Here is a 25,562-nt window from a genome sequence, read left to right as displayed (position 1 = left end):
AAGAGCTCTTAAGGCCCTGGCCTCACCACCACACTGTTAACTGTACTGGGCAGGAGCAGCACTGAAAGCTATCACTGGGATGATTAGGGCATCTTCTCTCCAACTCAAGAAATACAAATGGAACTGTGTGAGGAGCACATGTAAAGAGAAGACTCGGGAAGAGAAAAATGGCAGTGATAAGTGCTTTCCTGTTGAAGAGCCAAAGACAGAGAAGACACAGGAAGCAAGGCTCCAGTCTCTCTCTTTCAAGCCAAGAATGGCAAGTTCATGTAGAAAGGCTAATTAGTGAGCAAAAAGAAAGAATGGGATCTATGAAGCAGTGTGGGAGAAATTCAATATCAACTATTTCACTTCATCCAAACTTAGTAAAACCTACCAAAAGTTAGATGTAATTTTCCCATTACATAGATTTTTTTAGTTAAAAATATCATTAAGTTTTTACTCATTTCCTCAAGATACAGAAATAAAGAGGATAGAGATAAAGCTAAAAATACTAATTCATTTCCAAATGCTATATTTCAATGTATATAAGTCAACCTATTACCCATTGTCCCATGAAATGAGTCGATACAACACAACAGAAGCCTCTGCAATTGCTATTCCTACGAATGACCACAACTGGGTGTCCACTGGCAATGTCTCCAAATGTGCTCATTTAGCACAGGTATTAGTCACCTATTGCTGTAGAGCAACCTGAGCTCAAACACTCTGATTTAAAACAATAAACACATGTTGTTTTACCTAACAATTGTAGAAAGCACTTCAGTGGGGGCTTAGCTGTGTAGCCCTTTCTACAGCTACCAGGGAGTTACAGTGAAGATGTCAACCAAAGCTGGCACTGTCAGACTCAAGTGTTCAACATCTGTAGCCATCAGGGAAATCCAGAGGAAAATGACTTTGAGATTTATCTTATCCCAGTCACAATGGCTAAGATAAAGAAAACAAAAGACATGAAAATGGGGCATGGATATGGGGAAAAGGAAACCCTTTTCACTTTTGTGGGAAACTGAAGCAGCCACTATGGATAGTGTGGGAAGGTTCTTCAAAAAGTTACAAATATATCTACTACATGACTCCAGCTATAGAGCACCTGGGCATACACCAAAAGCACTCCGTATTCTACCATAGAGATACTTGCTCATCCATGTTTGCTGCTGCTCTATTCATAATAGCTAGGTAGGAGAGGCAGCCTAAATGCCCATCAACAAATGAACAAAAATGAACAGAATTCATCAACTAATAACTAGAATTAATGAATAAAATACATTATATTTCGTCTGCTACTGAATACAACTGAAAAATATTACATTCATTGAGGTGACCCAGACCCACGTGTATATTGTAGCTCTGAATCTTTAGGTTTGAGTATATATAACCTGGAGAAATTATAGACACTAGGAAAATAGAATGGGCCCACTGGAGGGGAAGAGTGCTCGAGAGGGGAATAGAACACAGGTGCTATAAAAGACAGATGGGTGAGGACAAGGACTAGATAACATTAAGGATGTTTTAAGAACCCATAGAGAACCTATTTTATGAGTTTTCTTAAACACACACACACACACACACACACACACACACACACTTATGTATATATATGCAAATTTTATACATATTTATAGTTAAACCCATTTTACACAGATAGACAATGCTCCCCCATCAGAAGCCAAGGACAATCAACCAAAAGCCCTGTCCCAGAGAAGGGTTACCCTTCTTGCGGTTGTTGGTCAGGGACATCTAAGAAATCCCTAAAACAATACAGACTAATTGTCATTGTTCTTGCTTGCCTCCCAGAACTTAATAGTAAAACAAGTGCTAAAGACACCATACACTTTGGTCACAGGACTTGAAGAAATCAAGCTGGTACTAACTTAGAAAGTCCCTTTCCAAGTGGATAACTCTCACTGCATCAGAACGTGCCTGAGGAGAGAAGTTATCAACAATTCTACTCAGCTAGAATTCTTGTAAACTACAATAATGACTGGCCCAGCAAGTCATGGCCCATACAACTAATGCCACTAATAATTCAGAGAAAGCCAACAGCTAATGTGACAGCATATAAGACCCACTCAATATTACGGGCTTGATATCCACAGATAAGTGCAGCTCAGACCCACCCACATCAAAGCAGCTTCTCTTTGTACCAGATAGAGATGATTACAGAAAAACACAACTAGTCAAAAGTGCAGAGAATAAGCAACTGTTGAGTGGCCACGTAAGGCTACCCCCAAGGCTCTGGGAACATCTCAGGAAATGGTACAGAAATTATAAGACCCACAAGACTAGGAGACCATCTGCAAATTCCTGTCATCTGGACACAGCATGGATGTTGCACCCATGCACTCTCAGCAATACGGATGCCTGCAAAGGCCACAGTAGGTATCATTCCCGCATGAAGAGAGGACAGCTCAGGAGGACTCAGCCCTGGTTGAAGATCTCCAAGCAGGTGACAGCAGTTGACAACGAGTCAGTTCTCCTCAGGGACGAGCTGTCTGACAGGTTCGTGCCCAAGAAGTCAACCCTACATGCCTGTACTATGGGCAACACTAATTGGACTCAATTGCTTATACATGAAGAGGACATGAATATGAGAGAGGGATGGCGAAGGGAGCTGGAAGGGGGACAGAGGAGGGACATGATGGAAACTGTGCTCATGAATGAAGTTCTGGGAAAGAAGACACGAGCCTCACACAATGGCTGGCAAGGGGGTGTTGGCTTTGGTGGGAAGATCCATTTGCTTACTCGGGGGGCCTTTTCCTGGACTGCCTGCATACTTCAAAGGCATGCAGCTTCTCCCACTGTGAATGAATCCCAGAGAGAAGCAAATACAGCCTTATGCTTCCATAGGCCTAGCCTCAAAGGTTGCACACTTCATTTTCACAATATTCTACTGGAGGTATGGATCAGCCATGATTTGGTATAGGAGAAGAAGACACAGGATATTTAACAACACAGTATGAGGACTGTGGGGGAGGGGCATCATGCAGCTACAAGAATATTGATACAATATTTAAAAGAAACATTTCATGTACACTAATGAACTTCTTTTTTATTATTATTATTCACTTTACATCCTGGTCATAGCTCCATCTCTCCTCACGTCCCAGAATAACCCTCTCTCCCTTCCCCTCATCCTCCCTCCCCTATTCCTCAGAAAAGGGGAGCCCCCGTTCCCATCCACCCCAGATCATCATGACTGAGTGTGTCCTTTTCCCCTGCGGCCTGGCAAGACAGTCCCACCAGGGAGAAGTAATTGAAAAGCTGGCAAGAGAGTCCATGTCAGAGAGAGCCCCTACTCCCCTTACTACAGGACCCACATGAAGCCTGGGCTGCCCACTGGCTACATCTATGTAGGGGACCTAGGTCCAGTCCATGCATGGTCCTTGGTTGGTGCTTCAGTCTCAGTGGGTCCTCTAGGCCCTGGTTAGTTGGCTCTATTGGTCTTCTCGTAGAGCTTCTAGTCACCTCCAGGTCCTTTTCTCCTTCCCCCCACTTGTCCACAAGGCTTCCTATGCATTGCCCAATGTTTAGTTCTGAGTTCTCAACATCTGTTTCAAGGTGCTGCTGGGTAGAGCCTCTCAGAGGACAGGTACTAGAAAAGACCATCTTGAGTGAGGTAACCCAGACCCCGAAAGACACAGATGGTATGTCCTCACGTATAAGTGGATGTCAGTCATTCGGTACAGGATAAACATACTATAATGCACAGAACAAAAGAAGATAAGTAACAAGGAGGATGCTTAAATCTCACGTGGAAGGAGAAATGAAGCTGACAGAGGTAGTGGTTGAAGAGAAGGAACAAGGTAGGCAAGGGACCACAGAGAGAAATGAGGGTGGAGATCAGACCTGGGGAGAGTGGAGGCAGGAGAACAAAAGGTCTGTAAAGAAAAGAGAAACTGTATGTGGGGTCATCTCTGTGACAAACTGGAGACCTAAGTGAGGGTAGGCTCCTGTGAGGCCATGGGAGGGACTCTAGCAGAGACTCCTAGTAGCAGGGGCCACAGAGACCGAAAAGGATACCCTCTAACTAAACAAGACACCTAGTGGAGAGAAGGGGAACAACAACCCACCCACAAAAACTTTGACTCAAAATTTACCCTGCCTACAAGATGTGCAGGGATAAAGATAGAGCAGAGATTGAGGGAATTTCCAACCAATGCCTGGCCCCAACCCAAGACCCACCCCATGGGAGAAAGCCAACCTCTGACGCTATGAATGGTACTCTGCTATGCTTGCAGACAGGAGACTAATGAACATTCTTAAGTTCAAGAGCACATAAGCTCCCAGCTGTTGAGTAACTGTGCCACCAAGGATAGTGCACATACTATTTACCTTCTATGACTAAGAACTAAGAGCAACAAAATACACACTACAATACACAGTATTCCACAGAAATATGAAAATGTGCTTCACAGTAATCAACCCAGGCTGAAGAAAACATAACATCCCCAAACTGATCTATTTTAGCGTGTAATATAACACAGCTAATTAATCAAGTCTTTAAAAAATAAACAGGAAAGATTATAAAACCAATAAACCCTCTGCATCTCCCAGGAAGAAAGAGATGCTCTAGAGGAGACACTAGATGTCCTGCAGGTGAGCTGTGTGTTGCGAGGTAAGTGTGTTAAATACAAATTGAATCCCGAACAGCAGCCCTTAGAATAAGATGCCACATGTTGCTCAAGTGTGGACATCAAATGTGCACTCACTGTGAAAGCTAATTCTGGCCTCCCGACTATTTTGCATAAAAGCACTCATCCACGGACCATTAGATAAGCTTACTGTAAATAAGGTTTGCCTGCCTTACTTATAAGTGAAAACTAAGTAATTTCTCCCACATAAATATACCAAAATAAATACTTTTACAACACAGTTCAGTGAAGCATTCCCACAAGGTTTCAAAAACCATAAATAAAATGAAACCTCAGTATTAGGCACTTTATGTACCATTTCACGCTTCCTGACAGGTATCCTTTATGTTTAGTTAAAAGCAAGCTAAAGGTGAATTTTAAGGCCTTTTTTTCTCCTTGCCTCCTTGTCAGAAAAAAGAAAATAGGAAATGACTAAAAACTACAATTCACAGAGGTTATTCTCCTCCTGCAGACTCTATATTACATTTTAAATAAAAAAAAATTTAATCACAAGGATTTAATATCTAGTTTCACTTTAATTTTTGGAAAAAAATTTAAACAGAAAAAAAAACCTTTGTGCAGCTTGAACTTTCATGGTAAATAACTCTGTGTTAATAAAAAGTAAATCAATAATTTTGTTAAATTTTAATAATCCTACAAACCTACAAATAAAACCATCAACAGTCTGAGCTGAGATGACAGTTAACTGTGTTGCTATGACAACCTGGTGGAACAGAACACATACTGACTTGCAGCTAAGTGAAGATATGAATAGAGTGACATTTACCCATACAAGAAAAGTTTGCAGCTTTCCTTCAAAAGGAATCAATTTCTCAACAAACAGATTCGCACTAAGTGTATAGCACTTTTAATTACAGATCCTTAAACCATCCTATAAAATTCTAATACACTATCGGAAAATAAACGTCATTTCAGGGTCACTTTTACTGAATTTTGAACCTAAAGGGAGTAAATCACTTCAGGAAATAATGAAGTTATGAATGGCTTCTCTGTGACAATCCGTCCAGCAGCCTCTCCTCTTGTCAGCATATCCTGGGAGGACAAGACCCTGAGAAAGTTCACGGCACCTCACCTGGACTGTATACTCACACTGCAGCAGCATCTAGACTGTGTACTCACACTGTAGCATCACCTGGACTGTATACTCACACTGTAGCATCACCTGGACTGTGTACTCACACTGCAGCATCACCTGGACTGATACTCACACTGCAGCATCACCTGGACTGATACTCACACTGCAGCATCACCTGGACTGTGTACTCACATTGTAGCATCACCTGGACTGTGTACTCACACTGCAGCATCACCTGGACTATGTACTCGCACTGTAGCATCACCTGGACTTTGTACTCATACTGCAGCATCACCTGGACTATGTACTCGCACTGTAGCATCATCTGGACTTCGTACTCACACTGCAGCATCACCTGGACTGATACTCACACTGCAGCATCACCTGGACTGATACTCACACTGTAGCATCACCTGGACTGTGTACTCACACTGCAGCATCACCTGGACTGATACTCACACTGCAGCATCACCTGGACTGATACTCACACTGTAGCATCACCTGGACTGTGTACTCGCACTGTAGCATCACCTGGACTGTGTACGCACACTGCAGCATCACCTGGACTGTGTACTCACACTGCAGCATCACCTGGACTGTGTACTCACACTGTAGCATCACCTGGACTGTGTACTCGCACTGTAGCATCACCTGGACTGTGTACTCACACTGTAGCATCACCTGAACTGATACTCACACTGTAGCATCACCTGGACTGTGTACTCACACTGCAGCATCACCTGGACTGTGTACTCACACTGCAGCATCACCTGGACTGTGTACTCACACTGTAGCATCACCTGGACTGTGTACTCGCACTGTAGCATCACCTGGACTGTGTACTCACACTGTAGCATCACCTGAACTGATACTCACACTGTAGCATCACCTGGACTGTGTACTCACACTGCAGCAACACCTGGACTGTGTACTCACACTGCAGCATCACCTGAACTGATACTCACACTGTAGCATCACCTGGACTGTGTACTCACACTGCAGCATCACCTGGACTGTGTACTCACACTGCAGCATCACCTGGACTGTGTACTCACACTGCAGCATCACCTGGACTGTGTACTCACACTGTAGCATCACCTGGACTGTGTACTCGCACTGTAGCATCACCTGGACTGTGTACTCACACTGTAGCATCACCTGAACTGATACTCACACTGTAGCATCACCTGGACTGTGTACTCACACTGCAGCATCACCTGGACTGTGTACTCACACTGCAGCATCACCTGAACTGATACTCACACTGTAGCATCACCTGGACTGTGTACTCACACTGCAGCATCACCTGGACTGTGTACTCACGCTGCAGCATCACCTGGACTGATACTCACACTGCAGCATCACCTGGACTGATACTCACACTGCAGCATCACCTGGACTGATACTCACACTGCAGCATCACCTGGACTGTGTACTCACACTGCAGCATCACCTGAACTGATACTCACACTGTAGCATCACCTGGACTGTGTACTCACACTGCAGCATCACCTGGACTGTGTACTCACACTGTAGCATCACCTGGACTGTGTACTCGCACTGTAGCATCACCTGGACTGTGTACTCACACTGTAGCATCACCTGGACTGTGTACTCACACTGCAGCATCACCTGGACTAATACTCACACTGCAGCATCACCTGGAGTGATACTCACACTGCAGCATCACCTGGACTGATACTCACACTGCAGCATCACCTGGACTGTGTACTCACACTGCAGCATCACCTGGACTGTGTACTCGCACTGTAGCATCACCTGGACTGTCTACTCGCACTGTAGCATCACCTGAACTGTGTACTCACACTGCAGCATCACCTGGACTTTGTACTCACACTGCAGCATCACCTGGACTGTATACTCACACTGCAGCCACGGCACCATTCTCCACATTAAAAATCCTTGAATCAGAAAAAATTGTCTAACTAATGGATTCTACATTTTTATCCTAGTTTAATTTCGTCAATCTTTGTTTCACACATTAATACATTTTATACAGTGCACCACTGTTATGGCCCAAATAAAGACTTGAATTTCACTTACAGGGAAAAAGGAATGTTAGCTGGGCTTGGTGATATGGACCTATAATCCTAGCTACTCAGGAACTGAGGCAGGGGTATCATAAGTTTGAGCCAGCACAGCTAATGTAGCAAGACCCTCCCAAAATAACATTGAAAATGGACGGAGACTTAGCTCAGTGGTACAGCACATGGCTGGAATACACAAGTCCTCGGGTCAGTCCTCAGGGTTATGTGGACCAAATGGCAGCATTACATTTTCTATTCCCACTACTTATTCAAAAACTAAAGTATTTATTTCTGGATACCACCTTTTTTATTAAATTCAATTTTAACTTTAGAAATCAAACTTGACATTAGATATACTTAAGAAGAGAGGTGAGGTAATCACAGGAAGCCCAGACTAAGCTTGGAAAAGCATCTCCAGGTAAACACTACCGAGCAGCCATAACTGCTCTGTGCGATGGCCTGCCCAGAACAGCTTCCCTTACAGGACACCTCGGCTGAACCATCAAGAAATTTAATCAGATGAATGGTTCACCTGGTTTCCTGTCATCAGCTACATCTGACTAGGGGCAAATCCTTTTAATAAATATCCAATGTTTTAAAGCTGGATACAATAGGGAGACACTAACATCCTCAAAAAATTCCTCACTGTTAAAAGAAAAAAACAAAAACAAAACAAAACCCTGCTCTCACGTAGCTTGAGTTTCCACAGTAAAAACCAAGTGTTAATAAAAAGCAAATCAATACTCAACCAGGGGTATGAAAGTCTAAAATAAAGGTTTGCTTCCTCTAGGACATTCTGTCTAGAACTCTAATTACCTTGAGGAAAACCAAAATACTCAAAACTGTACTCATTCTTACAAGTTCAATATAAAAGAGTAACTTTTTATATGGAAATCCAATATAAGGACATTTGAATTTCAGAATATTTGCATTTTAAATTTTCTCTCATTACCAATAATTCACTTCATAAAAGATCCATGATATGTGCTAATATTTCTGATCATTTAAAATTTGTTAGAGAAAATGAAGAATATATACAAATAAGGAAAATATTAAAGGTATTATTGAAATTAATGTTAATCAAAACACAATTTGAAAGTCAAAACCATAAAAAAAAAATATTTTACAGGACAGAGATCTTAGCACTTCCACAGAGTATTATAAACAAAGGCAGCCGAAACAAATGAAAATCGCATAATTACTGCACATACACATTTACTTGAAACTATGTTATCTCTAACTGGGTACACACAACACAGGATTCCTTCAGATTTATGGAGCCTTTGGAAAGGGCACCGTGGACTCATGGTGAAGAAAGGGATGTGTGAGAAGACACTGCAGGTAAAGCTCAAAGTCAGCCAAGGGCTAAGGCCCTCAGCTGGCTTTCTAAAGCCCCTCCCCGAAATATGCAAAATAAATGTGATCTCCTTAAAGGACACCTTGTGCTGTTGACTGCTGTGCACTATATTTGTATTTTAGAAGCAGCATTTTATTTATGGAAAACAATGAGCATCTCATAAGAAAGCGGATCTCACGGCTCCTTCTACAGTATCAAAATCAAGCTAGGAAACTACATAATGAAGCTGAAGGAGTAATTTCTGATTTCCACTAGAAATACAAGGAATTACAGTTGCCTCAGTGACCACACTTCTCAGGAAAGTGACGTGAAGACAACAGACTCCGCCTATAAGGTAAGAACTGTGGTCAGAGCTTCCAGAATGCTTTTCTATCATGCTGCCAGCAGATAAGCAATTACATTCGGATATGAACGCAAACGATGTTACAGTTTCATCTTTTAAGCAATATTGCTGATATGAAAAGAACTTCTTAAAAAACACTGAAATTTGGAATTAATAAACTAACATGGATAGCTCGGGTCTGCTCTTCAAACGTACAGAAAAGTCACCATGGCTCTTCATAAATACACATTTTTTTAAACGCATAAAACATGCACGGGCACCTGACTTGCAATCGGCTGGTTTCTGCTCCCCAGTAAGGGCCTGGTGTCACTGTGGCCAAAACTTGGGCATGTGGAGAGAAGCTACCACTGCTAGCTTCCAGTGAGAGGTCAGGGTGGGTGTGAAATACCCTACAATGTACAAAAGGGTCCCAGAAAAGAAAATCGCTCAATTCAAAAAAAACCCACAGTGCCAAAATCAGACACCAGCTTAGTAAGTGTCCCCTGATTAAATACCCTGATGCTTCGCAAGTGAAAAACATCACAAAACACTCTGCACAATGCCAATTTGTCTCCAGAAATGTATGTGTATCTTCTGGGGGTAAAACTACAGAATACACACCAAATAATAAGCTCCTTCGAGCTTCCTGGTCTTCATCTGTGGGATGCTTGCCTTGTGTCATGTCAAAGGGGAACAGGATCACTGCTCTGACATCTGCCCACTCTAAAACAAATGTGCACTGCACTTCTTATCAAATAAATTCAATATTGTGCTATTTTTAGAAAAATAAAAATGCCACGGTTCAACAGTATTCCAGCCACATCGACTGAACTGAAGTCCCCGTGTTTTGGAGCCTCTCTCCTTACCCAAGTTCTCTGAGTAGGAACGGGAGGAAAAGTTGAGCCTGTAATAATTGAGGAGCGCTGCTTAAGATGCACAAGTCAGGCGGTCTTCATAAACCCTGCTCTCTCCTTTGCCCTGGAGTATCAGAATTTCATGCTCAATTCAAGGAGAAAAAAAAAATAAATAAATAAGGTGAAGGTTCCCGTGCCCTAAGCCACATACCATAAACAGGATCAACTCTCATCATTTATTTTATATTGGGAAGGCGATAAGAATATATAGAAGAAGAGGAAAATGAGAAAAGCAAATAAGCTTTTCATTTCCTCCCAGCCATATGGAATAACCTCCCCAATCTTCGAGAGATGCCATTCGGGAGAACAATTTCCGCCACTAAAGCCGACATCACTCTCTTTTCCTTTCTTCCCAATATCCCCTAGTGACCACGAGATCCTGAGAAGTGGGGTTCGCGCCTTTCCACTGTTCTGAATTTCACCTAACAAAACTTTGGGCACCCAATAAAGACCAGTCAAAATAAACGTGGGCAGTAACAGCAGACCGGAGTTCAGAAAGCAGCTGCAGGGTCCTAGAAACCCTCGAGTGTGTGTCACTCTAGACACAGAGGGGACCAAGGAGGCGCCAAGAAGAGGAAAGGCAGCGTAAACTAGAACTTTAAACAAATTTATAGAAGTGACGCTCTCCTTCTTCTAGCAGAGACAGAAATCAAAGTTCATGCAAGTTCAATTTACAAAAAAACCTTATGTTTAAAATGTATACTCTTTTTCCCAAAAGAAGAACAAGTGCCAAGCCTTGAAATGACTGTTTTAGCAGAGACCTGTACTTTTCAGGCATGCATACCTGCACCTTCCGTCTCTAAAGGTAAGCAAGCATCTGGCAGCCAGCCCCGCAGAAGCACCTTACAACGCAATCACCTGTACACCCAGGCACAACAACAACATTACAATGCGGCCTTCTCTCTCTTTGGAGCCTCCTCCTCCCGTCTCGGTATCTGAGAGTAAAGCACCCTCTAAGGTTTCTATGATGCCTACAGCTGCTTTTCTTCCCAGTCTCTGATTTGAAGTGCGGAGATCTAGCTGGGAGAGCTGATTCCAGGGATGCCCACCTTCCCCCAGGATTCAGAAAAGTCATGGGCCCCAATCCTGTAAATGAAACAATTTTTCAAGGAAGTATTCAAATAATAGGGAAACCCAGGAGCTGCAGTTAACAATATGAAACTAAAGAAAATGTAAAACTACTTTCACTACTGCTGTTTAGACCGGGAGCTGGAGAGAGAAGCAGAGGTTGGAGAGAAAGTGAGAGCTGTCCAACAACCTACTCAAATCCACAGCCAAGCATTTGATCCTAAGGTAACGTCTCCTCTGCCGGCTGTACCACACACAATCCATATATGCTGGGCAAGTATCTTAAAACCTGAGTCACCTCACTTTTAAAGGAATGATAAATGAGTGCTTAGGACATTTTATAAACATTAAATGTAAAAACTATACACAAAGTATACCTGGTAATACCCAGTGAATGTCAGTTTTTAAAAGTATTATCATTAACATGGGTAGTGCCCCAAGTTTACACTGCAGAACTCATGTACTCTCTTGGAATCTACCAATCCTAGTATACTGCCAGAACATAATAGCCAATGAACATAAATGCTTGGAATCTCATTACTTCTTTGCTCTACACCACTTATAACAATGACACATTGCCTTTGACTTCACCTCAGGATGCAGCTCTGTGACAGAGCACTTCTCTAGCATGCTCTGGTCCTGGGGTTTGACCCTGAGCATCAATAAGAAAACACAAAAGTTTCCAAACATAGTTAAGTGTAAGCCTGGCCAGTAGGCAAAGGAGAGGAGAAACTACTGTGCCCTACGATTAACCACGAGCCTCTCCCAGAAGCCAAACTGCCCGGTCCCTTGGTTCTGAAAATGATGACAACAGCCTAAGACATCAAGCTCTCTCAGGGGCTGTCCCGCTCCAATCTCTCTCTGGTTCTGGACAGGGAGAGCAACTTAGTCCACTGAGGTTGCTGAAGAAGTTGGTCACATTCCGAAAGAGTGTGAGAGGACAGGTGAGTAGGAATCTTCATTTTCATAAACAAAATATCAGCCTGGGATGAAAAGAACCTTAGAGCTATGCAGATTGTTCATAGCATTCTTAGTCTGCAGAAAGGGAGCCTCTAAAAGGCAGATTTTGACCCCAACTATCAAGTGAGATGATTCACTAAACAACAGTTGAGAAGAGTCATCAGAAAGACACATCGTTACAATAGCTCCCATGACATTCCTGGATAACCAGTTTAAATACCACGGGTTTCCAGAATGCTTTCCCTTGCCTAGACATAGTTTGCTCCCCAAACTATAAAATAAGCCACATGGAAGAACTGTGAGGACAAGGTCATCCAATCAAATTAGTTCATGCATTAGTTTCCTATCACTACTGTACAGCATGATCACAAATATTGCTCCTTAAAACAATGCACATCTGGCTTCCAATTCTGTAGCAGGAAGTTCACAGCAAATAACCCTGGGCAGGGGCTTCTAGAGGCAAAAGGGGAAAGTCCTTTCCTTTCCTTTCCTTTCCTTTCCTCTCTCCTCTCCTCTCCTCTCCTCCCCTCCCCTTCCCTCTCCTCTGCTCCTCTCCTTTCCTTTGCTCTCCTTTCCCAGGTTTTGAAAGCTGCTCAAGCTCCCTGGCTTCAAAGGCAGACAGACTCCTTCACATACACACTATGCCACACCACACACCACACCATACAACACAGTGACACAACACAACATGCCACACCACACCACAGGGAACCTGGCTCCCTGTTCCCCCTGAAAAGACTCTTATGATCACCCTGACCCTGCCCATATGCTCCAAGGTATCTCCATATCTCAAAGCAGCTGACTGGCAAGCTTAACTCCTCCTTATTCTGTAGTACCTCATTTTCACAAGTTCTGGGCATGCGGATAGAAATATCTCTGGGGAAGCATCCTTTCTGTGACTAGACTAACATTAAAAATCAGAAGGGTGAGATTAGCAGGCTACGGAGTTGTATGCCCAGAGCCAAAATTAAAGCTAAACTCTTCTCATTTGATTCTTACATTCTTTTCACTCTGTGGATGTGATTCACAGTCTGAGTCAGGGGCTGGGGCCATCACCTCCCCAGCCACAATGTTTTTAACCTCTTCTTATTATCTGACATATCCTATTAAGTATTCTTCCTATGATCTACCTTCCTGATCAAACACTAGTGCACTGTAGTATCCTAGTATTCAATAAATATTTGAACGATCAATACTTCAATCTTGAACTGTCTGAAATAAATTTTCTTCAAAGCCATGAAATTATAAATTCCATTCAAAGGTCTATTATTATACCAGATTTATCTTTCTTATCTATAAAGAAGGGCAGAAATACAGAACGAAATCCTTACATCCAGAAAGTTCTACAAGTTTCTAAAGGGATAATATGGATAATATTTGCTTCAAAGGAAATATTTATCTATGCCGAGTGATGCAATAATCAGCAGAGACAGTTAATATTAATAGCTCCTTAAATAAAAGAGCAGGGTTTTAATCTAGCAGCTACCTAGAAAAATGGAACACTGTTATCCCATGCTCTTTGCTCCAGAGCCATCAATCCCAAAACAGGGTAATTACCATTTTAGGTACTAGTTACTAAAAACCTTTTTATTAAAATTAACATGTATTTTTAAATCTATTTAATTTTCAGTGAATGATTCATAATCTCTGTCTGCCAGGTGAGATAAATGATTCTGTGTAGTGCATTTTCTAACTTAAAAATAACTACTCCTGATTGCTCATAATGATTGGTTTTCACTTCAACAAAGCTGAAAGGGAACTCTCCAAGTGGCAGAAATCTCTAGAAGTTGATTTTATTTTAAGATTAATTTCTCACTCGCCATATTATTTTGAATAGCTTCAGAGGTTAATTCATTTTAATTTTAATGTTTCATACTAAACATTTAAGATATTTAACTTATTAATGGCCTCTGAACTGTGAAAAAAACTAAACTACCTTGAAGCCATCATGTTTAGAAAGTGTTTTTTTAAAACAATAGCAAAACCATAAAGACAGAGATGACAGTAATTAGCTACTCTGACACTCCACGTCTTGGCCAGGAGCTGAGACGCTGAAGATATACCTGAAACCTCACATCAACGGAATGCACTGCTGACAAAATCTGTCAGTTGTATGTATGAACCATACAAGACCAATGGACCCCTCACTCACACAAAGCAGACCCCAGTGTTTCAGCCTAAGTATTGTGAGCTTCCCTCTCCTTGCATTCCCTCTTAAAACTGATGTATTGGTTTTTAAACAAACATTTTTAATCCATAAAATTCCATTCTTGGTCCTTGATCAACTAGTATAACCCCCAAATATGTCAGTACTACCACCCTTGGCAAACTCTTTTCATTTGGTTTCACTTTTCAAAGTTGATGAAAATCACAGACATCAGAAGATAGTGTTCCTTTCTCAGATACGCATTAAAACAAGAGCCTGCTATGGGTGAGAGCTGCACTTAATATGTGTATGAGGGTATACGGATAGGATTGTAGACTGCACTGGCTGAGAGAAGCCGGAGTATGTTCTCTTCCAGGGCCCATGACTTACTTCACTAGACATGGGTAGCTGGCTAGGCTTACTGTACCAGCCATGAAGTCTGTCCCCCTGAACAGGCCTTAAGTCTAACTACATGGCTGTTGGTAAATCCCCTGCTGCACCCTTGAGGCTGCCCGGCTCTCTGCTATGTTGCCCATTGCTAAGTGGTCAGCCCCAAACACTTATACATACAAGCAATGCTTTAAAAAAATGGACTCAGTGGGTTGTATTTATATGCACACATAACAGTAATATATGCAACAGTGGTAATTAAGGAAGTGATCACGAATTTGAGGAGTTGAAGGGGACACGGGAAGTTGGAGGAGGAAGAGTGTGTGGAAGTCATATCAATGCAGTACTCAATGTATAAAATTCTCACACAAGTTAAGAAAATAAGACCTTGGGATAGCCTGGTGTAACACAAGATCACATATAATGTGGAATTTCAGGAAGGGATAGGAATTTCAAGCAACTTATTTGAATACATTGTTGAAAACACTAATATTATTGGCAAAAAAAATTTAAGTTCTGGACCTCTGAATATCGAAATGCAAATACATAACGCAAATGCCTGTCTTCCAAAGCTCAAGGGTTACAAAATCTGACAGGAATATAGAGGGAAAAGAAGATTCTTCGGCCTCCTCAGTGACACCTTAAAATGCTTTTCCTGGACTGGACAGGATTCCAGGTGCATAAAGAAACCCATGAAAATTTCTCCCACGCTGGACCGCGGCCTCAAACCTGAGCTTACCTAGCAAATTTGCTTCAGTAAGCAATATCTGTGAGGCAGCTTGGGTTTCCGGGGATAGCAAGAGCAGGGCTCCGAGGAAGGGGCTGGAAGGCCTGGGTGGATTCCTGAGGTTGTGGGTTGGGTGGATGGCCTGCTGTGTACGTCAGGTCCCCTGATTGCATCATGAGTACTCAGGGACACTTGGAATTTCCACTTTGATGCTTCCCTTCAGCACCAAACCTCTAAGGAATGCCCCTCCCCCCTTCTTCTCAGAGCCAGCACCCTCCAGCACTGCCACCTATGCTCCTGGCCTGTCTTACGCACCATCCTGGAGATTCCCTGATGTCTGCTATACCCCTTGTCAACATTCTGCCAAGGACACAAAGGCTGAGAGTCCTGTGAGGTGGAGTCTGCTCTGTTCTTCAGTCTCTTTGTACATCTCGGCTCTGGCATCAGCCTGGAGTTGCATCTTCTGATTTCCTAGCTACTTTGCGGGGTGTATTATCCCTGCTTTCCGCTTATCCTGGAGGGCTAGCTCTATACGGTGCCTACTGTCCTTGTTACTCCACTTACTATCCTAGGGGATATCTGAAAAGATTTACATCTTAGTGGCTTCCAACAGCCTCTTCTAAGACAGGACCGGCTCACGCGCTGCCTAATTCGGCACCAATGTTTCTGGGCACTCTGGGTTCTCATCCCACATTTCCAAGCACAACAACAGTAATCTGAACTGTTCTGCCACACACTACCAAAAGTTAACAGATATCATTTCCTATTTATGAGAAAATTCAGAAATGAGGTACCTGGGGTCTCACAATCCTAAGAATTCCTAGAATGAAATGTTAAGAGCCGTGACCAGAAAATGCTAAAATATATATGACGTTGTCTGGAGATATATAAATACATCATTTCACAAGAAAAGCAAAATTCATTTAAAATTTGTAATATATATATCGACCAAATATGAAAAAATTATAGATACAGTCACACGGGTAGAAATTTCTTGCAGGTTAGCAAGATACATTTTCAGTTGCCTTCCTGAAAGGAAAAATTAAAAGAAAACATGTTGCCTATTAGTGCATCCACACAATTTATAATCTAATTAATTTGCATTATGCTCAGTCTGTTTCTTTTTTTTCTTTTCTTTTCTTTTTTTTGGTTTTTCAAGACAGGGTTTCTCTGTGTAGCCTTGACCGTCCTGGAGTTCAGCCTGTTTCTTATGCAGCATTTTGAAAAGTAATCTTTCAAAGCAGCGACAATTTTAAAAGAACAATTTTATCCCCCTTGAGTTATAAAAAGCATCCTAGTAGTTTCACTTTTATAAAGAAATGAGCTATAATCTTATTAATTCAAGAAATATAGGTAGACAAGTGTAGTGAGCATAGGATATAATGACCATTCACGTTCATGAAAAAGGAAACTGAATGAACATCAGGGCTGACTGTGGCTCAGCAGTGACAGACCTGTCTAGCAACTATGAGGAGCTGGGCAGAATCTTCAGAGCCACTGGAGAAAATGTATATCGTAAAGCCGTAATGCAGAAACTGTGAAAACAAGCAGGGACTGGTTTGTAATACTTTATGTCAGTCTTCCCAGCATGTAAAGCTGCAAGTGAAAACATCACTCAAGACAACCGGTAGAGGCCCATGGTGTAGTGGTTAGTGCCTTTGCCTCAGAAGATGAAGGGACGCATGCTTGTGTTTCTCTATTATGTTTAAGCTAATCCACTTAATGCTTTAATGACAACCAGCATGTTTTTACAGCCCTGCTTCTCTAATCTTCCAGCCCCTGACAGTGCCAGCCTATGTTGCCAAGCAAGGCTATGCAGCATCAAGGTGAGCGACAAATCTGCAAGCGCCGTCTTACCTCTGATTCATCTGTAGATTCTTCGAGAGACCCAGTTTCCTGCAAGCACACGGGAGAGAGGAGGTCAGAAGGATAAAAACACTTGCGAGAGAGTCATTGTACTCCACCTGTTTTTCTGGGAGTCATTTGCAACTGCATTTTAGAGGGTCCCACATGCTCAACTCTTACTCTGGCAAGCCTGGAAGATGGGCATGGCGGGTGTGGGGGCAGGGGATGAACACGAATGACATGGCTACATGACATTAATGGAAATCCACCTGGTAAAACCTCACTAACGGCATGGGGGGACAACCACATCAGTGAGCCAGCTTATGCTGAAATCTCTTACGTTAACAAGTCAAAACTCACTGTCTTGCTAAAAGTTTGGGAAGGGACGGGGGAGGGGAGGTGGTTTGGGTTTGTTTGTTGAGACAAGCTCACATGGATTCTAGGCTGGCCTTGAACACTCCATGTAGCTCATGAGGAACTTGGATTTCTGATCATCTTCCTCAAACATCCTATATGCTGGGATTACAGGCATGTGACACCATGCCTGGTTTTATGTAGTGCTAGGGACTGAACTCAAGGCTCTGCGTGTGCTAGGTAAGCACTCTCCAGCTAAGCCCCAACCTCAACTCTACCACAGTCCTTGTAAAAAGCATCTCCGTCCAGCAGCACTCATCAGACACAATATAAAGCCTTTAGTACACCAGGAACTTGAAGACAAACTCCTCCACTTAGCACACTTCCCTCCTTGCTGCACAATGAATCTTGCTGCTTTGGAGGAAACAAAGCAAAAAGGGAAAAAATGGACTCGGTCCCGCTAATCTCTCACCTGTCCGCTGAAAGAATCTGCTGATGCCACGCGTCCTCAAAGAGGTCAGCAAAATGAAGATTTACTTAACGTACTTATAGATATCAATAGCAATAAAAAGTTACAGCTAATATGCTGACACCGAATGTAAGCATTTTACAACCCATGAAATAAACAACAAGAACAACAAAAGAAGTGGCCAGGGAACATGTTAGACCTAACATTTTCAAGAAAAGAAGAACATTTTAAAGGAAGTCAGATGCACCTTACACTCAATTCAAGACAGATATCAACATAAATGCAAATCTGATGCTCAAAAACAGCTTTATTTTATATGTCAAAAAACAATAAAAGCTTGGAAAAAGGTAACTTTAGAGAAAGCTTAAGTCTTAAGGAAAAATATCGTCCTTGTCCTCGAAGACTGTGTGAAAAATGGATATGTTACCTGCAATTAAGACTTCTACTGTACATGTGTCATTAACGGGGTAAACCATAAAATCTCTTCTGTGTGCTTGTAGTTTGTTCTATTTAATATGACTCAGAATCTTAGAACTCTCATTAGTTTGAAGCTGCAATCCTCCAAAACAACTGTTTATTCTTACATCTGCAAGGCACACGTGCATGCACACGCATACACACACACACACACGTGCGTACACACACACACACACGTGCATGCACACACGCACACGCGTACATACACGCGCACACGCGTACACACACGTGCGTAGACACACATGCGCACACACGCACACGCGTACACACACACGTGCATGCACACACGCACACGCGTACACACACACGTGCATGCACACACGCACATGCGTACACACACACACACACACGCGCGCGCGTGCACACTCTCCAGCTTTTCTAACATTTGAGCGCTAGTTGTCAGGTTAGTGGCTCGCATCTCACCTACCCTCACCACCGTTTCTCCTCTGCACTAGCCAGCCAGTTCCTGGTTTGGGTCCTCTTACCATCTTCACCTATTTCTTCTACACATTCTACTTTTAAAATTAAGTCACTATTCTAGCAGAATATAGAGGCCAGAAATGATCCAAGTAAGCAGCACTAATTTCCCATGGGGTCCTGAGGAAAAACAATGGAAAAGGGCTTGTCATTTATAATGAGGCTGAAAGAACTAGGTCTCCACATGTAAAAGAATAGAAGCCACTCAAAATGGACAAAATACCCAAAGTTAAGTATAAAATCCTGAAGCTCCATATAGAAATGTTACTTGACATTAGCTTTTGCATTGATATCTTGGATACCAAAACAAACAAACAAAAACAAACAAACAAACAATCAACAACAACAACAATAAAAACTAAGGCCATAGATGTAAAAATAAATAAAAGAAAACCCCTTAAACTAAAACCACCTGCATAGCAAAGCAAATAACATACAAAGACAGCTTATAGGTTAGAAAAATATCTGTCAGCTGTATATCTCACAAAGGCCTAACCTCCCAAGCTTGCAAAGACTTCACATGACTCGACAGCTACAACATCTATAACCTAATTAAAAGCAGGCCCTAAATAGACATCTCTACAAAGAAGGCATTAAAACTGGACAATAAGCACATGAAAAGATGCTCTACCAGACAGGCAGGGATGAGGGAAGCTGGGAAGGTCCCGACGCATTATCTCCTCTTGTGTGCGACAGTAACGAGGAAATGACAAATATGAGAACATGATAAAGCAGTGGTTACAAAACACAGGGATGGATGGCAATGGGTTAATACAGGTCACAGGACACAAGGCAGCAGTCACCTAGAAATGAGGGTTCTAAAGAGCTCAGGTACAAAACAAAGGCCATAGCTGCTAGGGAATATTCGATGAATTGTAAGGATTTTTGCCAAAAAGCAGATTACATTACAGTATGGACAATTCCAAGAAAGGATACGTAGCCTCATGTCTCACTATGGTAGCCAATTTACTTATACATATACGCACCTCATGATGCCATACTGTATACCTTAAACATAGTCTGGCTTCATTCCTATCATCTATGATACACCACTCATAACATTAAAGGTTTGCTACAAGAAGTTGACCATCTCTAACCTCTTAGGTCAAAATAATGAGGTACAGAGGTTGAATTTAATGGTTTCTAAAATGTCTCTGACTCCTGAGATGCCTTGAATATTAAGCACCACCAGCAAAGCAAGGCCATGCACAAAAACTTGTGTCTAGAATCCGATTTCCCAGATCTGGAGTGCTAAAAACATATCCCATAGCTAGAATGCTAAAAAAAATATTTGGCTACTCTTCCAGAAAATTAAACTAAACCTACGAACAGTGTTTAATGTATAATCAACTCAAATATTCATGCATGTAAATAGGGGAGTGCCTCATTAAAACACTATAAATCATTGACCAACAGATCTGGTCCAGAACCTCAAATTTCAATTTCACATTTGCTCCACACCAGAAAGAATGCAGTTCCAGAACTTGAGGCCTCAAGGCTTGCAGATCTCAGGAATAACCGGGCTGTGCAGAATTTTCAGCAGCTGACATGAGCAGAAGAATGCGCTTCAGGACTCTGCAGAACCTTCTGTCAGCATTAGCACCCACAACCTCGACACGTCTACACTGCTGTACACATGAAGAAAGCAATGCATGATAAACATCAGGTGGGGCCCAGTAGTTTCTTAGCTTCATTCTCTGACCAAGCCTTCTACTTAATGTCCAAGAGACAAAGTAAACAAAAAGGCGTAGAAATGAAAACACAAGGAACATGACTGAACCTCAACAGTTAACCCTCAAGAAATCTCATATTGGAATCGTGAAGACGTCAGCTAAGACTGTGCTGTTCTCTGTGTAATGTAAGTCAACCTCACCGATACTGCGTGGCTGTACAGATATAAGACAGAAGGAAAGCAGAGCTTTTAGAGCAATGTGAGAATGGGGAGTTAGTAGTAGGTAAGATTTCAGGGTGTAAAAAGCTCCAGAGAGGATGGTTGGGGATGAAGGTACAGACACCTCAATATACTTAATCGCACTGCAGGGGCTGCAGCAAGGATGATGGGCTCAAAGATGTCCATTGGCACAAGTGGATGAGCCACACAAAGTCTAGGCAGCAAGCTTAACAATAATAAAGTCAGTACTTAACCTTTCTTTTCCAAACCAATCCCTCAACCTCAAAGCATCTACCTACAGCCTCACCAACCTAAGGTCTGTGCTGGCCCTGAGATAGAGACTCATCAGATGCCACTTACATTTTCTCCCCAAATCACAGATCAGACTGATCAATGCCAACCTCAGTGAGCCAGCGGTGGCCTCCCAGCCGGCCACTAGAGCAGATCTGACCCCAGTAAGACAGGCAAAGGAAGTGACATCCAGTCTGACCCCAGGAGACACATCTAGCCTTTCTCTCCACAAACCTGTATCCCTCCAGCTACACTAAGCTAACCCTGAGCATGGCATGCTCACATCTCCATGCTAGAAACTGCTAAATGACAGCGAGCACCTGAGTGTAACATACAGATGCGTTATTTAACTTAGATGGTTTTCAGAAACATCTCCATAAAAGTCTGTATTTCCAACTTCATAAAAGTCACATTACATCTACATAGCATCAGGATTTCTGCCTAATTTCAGTTGGAACTGAGCAGCAATGCCAGGATGGAAGGCACTCCAACCTCTCCTAGGTCATGGGCACCTGCCTTTTGATTTATGATCCCCAGTGAGATTTTCCTTAGCGTATTCCCTCCACTTAGCCCTGGCTCAACTCCACAGGGATCCTGATGGTTCTGCCAGCCTTAAGTGGTCTCTCTGGTGGCAATGGGACTCAACAGGGAAAACCTTCACAGTGGTGGGCTCCCGCTTCTACATGAGTGTCACGGTCATGACCCTAAATCCACGGTACCAACCTTAGATTTAAATCCGAAAAGCACTGGCTATTTTCAAACGTTCACTTTCCTTTACAGCCCAACCTTGGTTGCCCCAGCCAAGCCTGGATCAGGATGATTAATCTTTGTCTTGTTCATAAGCTAACTATTTCACCTTAACCACTTTAATGGATTTATGTCATACCAACAAGTCTTAGAGAATAAATTTACATGCCAAAAAAAAAAAAAAATAGATGCACTGAAGGATCGTGAAGCCTGATCTTTCTTTGACTGCATGGAGATAATCATCAGCACGAACTATGCCATCTGCGAAACCACGGTAAGGACGGGCTCCCCTAATGCATAAGATGCTGTCGAGGAAACCAAAAACAAGACTCTCATCCAGCCAAGGAACCATGGCTAATTTTGTGGCAGACTTGGGGAGGGGGGTGAGACTGTGTGAAGGCTAAGAGGAAGAAATGGAGACAATTTGATCCATATTACACCTGAACTAGGAACACCTCAACATTTTAAATATGATTCAGTGACTTCACACAAATTCTTTTGAACAGAATTCACAATGTGACAATTATAAGTGTTCTCCCGCTATTAAATTCATTTCAACACTTGGGGTTTGGAAACTACTAGCTCCTGGGGAGATATAGACATGAGTAAGCTATAGTCCACATTCTGAGGACTCAGCAATCCGTAGGAGACAAATACACCACCAACCAGACTTCAAGCAGAGTGTTATTCATGAGAGGTCGGGACAAACACTGTTGGGCATCTGTGACTATGAAAGCCACCTATAAATCGTTCCAGAACTAGCAAAACTGCTGGTTACAAGAATTCCAGGGAGAACTGAGGCTATTAGCTTTCTGTGAACTATAAAACACAAATGTTACTTTTACAAAGTACTTTTTCTATTTTCAGCAAAACCAAGGCTTTCATTGTGACTTAAAGACATCTGTTTATCCGTACTCAAACAATGATTTTAGCTTTAAACTGTAAATTTTTTATAGAATGTTAACTCAGTGCAGATGTCACCATTTTGGCTATTCATAAAATTAAAGCAGAGACCATCATCAAAAAACACAACACACAGGGAAGATAAGCCAATGGGTTTAATTTTGTGCTATTCATCTTGGAAGGATTTTTGCATTTGCTGGATAGGATACGAAGAAAATGCTTTGCCTCCCTCTGTGATTTGTCACGGTAGTACATTTAACACATGCCACCTCCTAAAGTACTCAGGAAGAAAAAAAGATGTCATGATTTCCAGAAATACCAAAGTGGTAAAATATTATCAGCATCAATCCATAAAATAAGAAACCCCTATTTGTGTTTAATCTTCAGAGAACTAATAACATTAATACAATAATTTATTTAGTTTTTAAAATAGTAATTTTTATGAATTCATAAAACACTTTTATGAATGTTTGTTTCTTTGTGCAACAGACAAAGACTACTGGCCTTTTTAAAGACTACGCTAATATGAATGGGGAAGAAATGTTCTTTTAAATAGTACATCAGCTATGAAAACACCACAGGGATAATAAGAGGGAAATTAAGATGATAAGGGTTATTTCCACTTCAAAAGAGGGTGGCTGGACAAGGCCCTATTGGGCAATTACCATCTGGACACTGTTTTACCACAGTTGGGGATGGGAAGGTCACCAAGGCTTTATATGATAAACATTTACCTCACAGAATTCTCTGGGAAGGACCAAATGCTGCGTGAAAGGGTCTTAAACCTAAAAGCACTGTACAAAAGTCAAACATGTTATCATCTACCTGGTTTCCTACTTTTTAACATCAGACCATCTTGACATACTCCTCTCCTGCCTACGTGGGAATAGAAGGGCCACTTCGTGTTTCTATCACACTGGATCTAATTAAGAGTTTAATGAACTTGGACTTTTGGTTTTCTACAAAACCACAGCTGTATTTCAACAAGACATAGAAATCCTCAATGTAAAAAGCCAGCTGGAAGGAGTCATGTAGAGCAAGACCTGCCGTGACGGCAAATTCTCTTTCCCTTGCACAAATGGTAGTAAGAGGCTGTTGTTAACACAATGACCGAACACGAATTCTTCCTTAACTTTTGGCATACTCAAAATAAAGCCAGGATGTGAATGGTTAAAAGTCCACTACAGCCAGGTACAATGGCACACACCTGTAATCCCAGCACTCAGGGAGGTACAGGCAGGCAAGGCTCTGTGAGTTCGAGGCCAGCCTAGCCTGTCTCGGTAAAGCAAAAACCAAACAAACAAAATCACTACTTAAACAGCTCATCACCGTATCACTTAAGGGATATCACAGAAACTGGCAGGCAGGCCATTTAATGTTTGAAGTGACAGAAACTGAAATTTAAGGGGGCAGGACGGGGGTCTCTTCCAAGTTCTAGCCTTAGCCTTAGTCTATTTTGTTAGTTTCGGTTAATTTTGTCCTTTGCCCTAATGTGTGGCTTTCAGAACGGCTGTGTGAAAAGAAGGCAAGAATTCCTACTCAACAATTTAGTGCCACTTCTCAGCTGTAGGCTGGACGTTGCCACCTAAATCTGGGCAGCAACAGGAATAATCCCTTAAGCCTTGCATAGCAGTTCACTCTTGACTTGCCATCTTCTAAAAAATACCACTTAGCATAAACCAGAAGGGCTCAGCCTAGGCAAGGCCAGCTCGGACGGAGGCGGGTGTGCACGGCACTATCGGCGCGAGGACGGACCGTCCCAACTCGTCCGACCAGGACTCACTCGTTCCCGGCCCACTGCGTCCCAGGACCCCTCGCTCAGGTCTCCATAGCCCGGCTGCCCCAACTAGTTCTGCCAGCATTTACCTGATCCTCTGCTTCCGCCATAGCGCAGCCTGAGAGTCACATGACATACCCGGAACTAAGAGAAAACAGCTCGTGGGCCACAGCCTACTGGGAAATGTAGTTTTTCCCACACTAGTCCGATTCCTTAGCCGGTTCTCATTTTTGCTCAAAAGAGTCTTGCTTAAGAGACCCCAGTATATCTACAGTTGATGTTAGATTTTATTTTGTTGTGATTCTGCGCTCTGTTGCTATTGTAGTATCTATTAAGCATTTTTTAGTCTAGGATCTGGCTTACAATAGTAAAATTATGAATTATGTCATTTAGTCCTCTCAATCCTTTTTAGCCCCGTTAACAGTGAGAGCTTAGTACCTCAGAGATCGCAATAAACTTACAACTGCAGCTTAGAATCCATCCCTGTCTGACGCCCAAGACTAATATCAAATATCTTCAGTCTAATGCTCTTGGTGTGCCTGCCTACATCCTTTTTAAATGGATAGTGACTATAAAAGATTGTTTGCAGTGGAAAGTCAGAAAATAATGTATATTCTGACAAAGATTTAGTACTTTAAGTTGACATCTTTCTTGTTAATTTAAATTTTATTT

General features: G+C 42.2%; 1 protein-coding gene and 1 long non-coding RNA gene across 10 annotated transcripts in view; both read right to left on the bottom strand.

Moving 5' to 3' along the window:
* The window catches only part of Vps41 (VPS41 subunit of HOPS complex), a 151,320-nt gene extending 126,287 nt beyond the window's left edge, over nucleotides 1–25,033 (bottom strand). For both annotated transcript variants that reach the window (XM_051168098.1, XM_051168106.1), the window contains exons 1-2: nucleotides 24,980–25,033; nucleotides 17,517–17,555 (exon numbers count right to left, since the gene is read on the bottom strand). In XM_051168098.1, coding sequence (XP_051024055.1) covers nucleotides 17,517–17,555; nucleotides 24,980–25,000 — 60 coding nt within the window. In that variant the 5' untranslated portion in view covers nucleotides 25,001–25,033. The remainder of the gene's footprint in view (nucleotides 1–17,516; nucleotides 17,556–24,979) is intronic.
* LOC127208620 (uncharacterized) lies at nucleotides 4,433–7,592 on the bottom strand. Of its 8 annotated transcripts, XR_007833106.1 has the most exons (4): nucleotides 7,537–7,556; nucleotides 6,915–6,974; nucleotides 6,647–6,676; nucleotides 4,433–5,784 (listed from the first exon to the last, which is right to left on the bottom strand). It is a non-coding gene; the product is annotated as an uncharacterized LOC127208620 (long non-coding RNA). The 8 variants fall into 8 exon arrangements; XR_007833101.1 differs by lacking the exons at nucleotides 6,647–6,676; nucleotides 6,915–6,974 and adding an exon at nucleotides 7,151–7,180 and having other exon boundaries at nucleotides 7,537–7,592; XR_007833100.1 differs by lacking the exon at nucleotides 6,647–6,676 and having other exon boundaries at nucleotides 6,945–6,974; nucleotides 7,537–7,592.
* Nucleotides 25,034–25,562: the final 529 nt, after the last annotated feature.

Source organism: Acomys russatus, chromosome 3, assembly GCF_903995435.1.
Source record: "Acomys russatus chromosome 3, mAcoRus1.1, whole genome shotgun sequence".
Classification (NCBI taxonomy): domain Eukaryota; kingdom Metazoa; phylum Chordata; class Mammalia; order Rodentia; family Muridae; genus Acomys; species Acomys russatus.
Note: the sequence above shows the minus strand (reverse complement) of the source record. Positions and strands in the feature narration are given on the sequence as shown.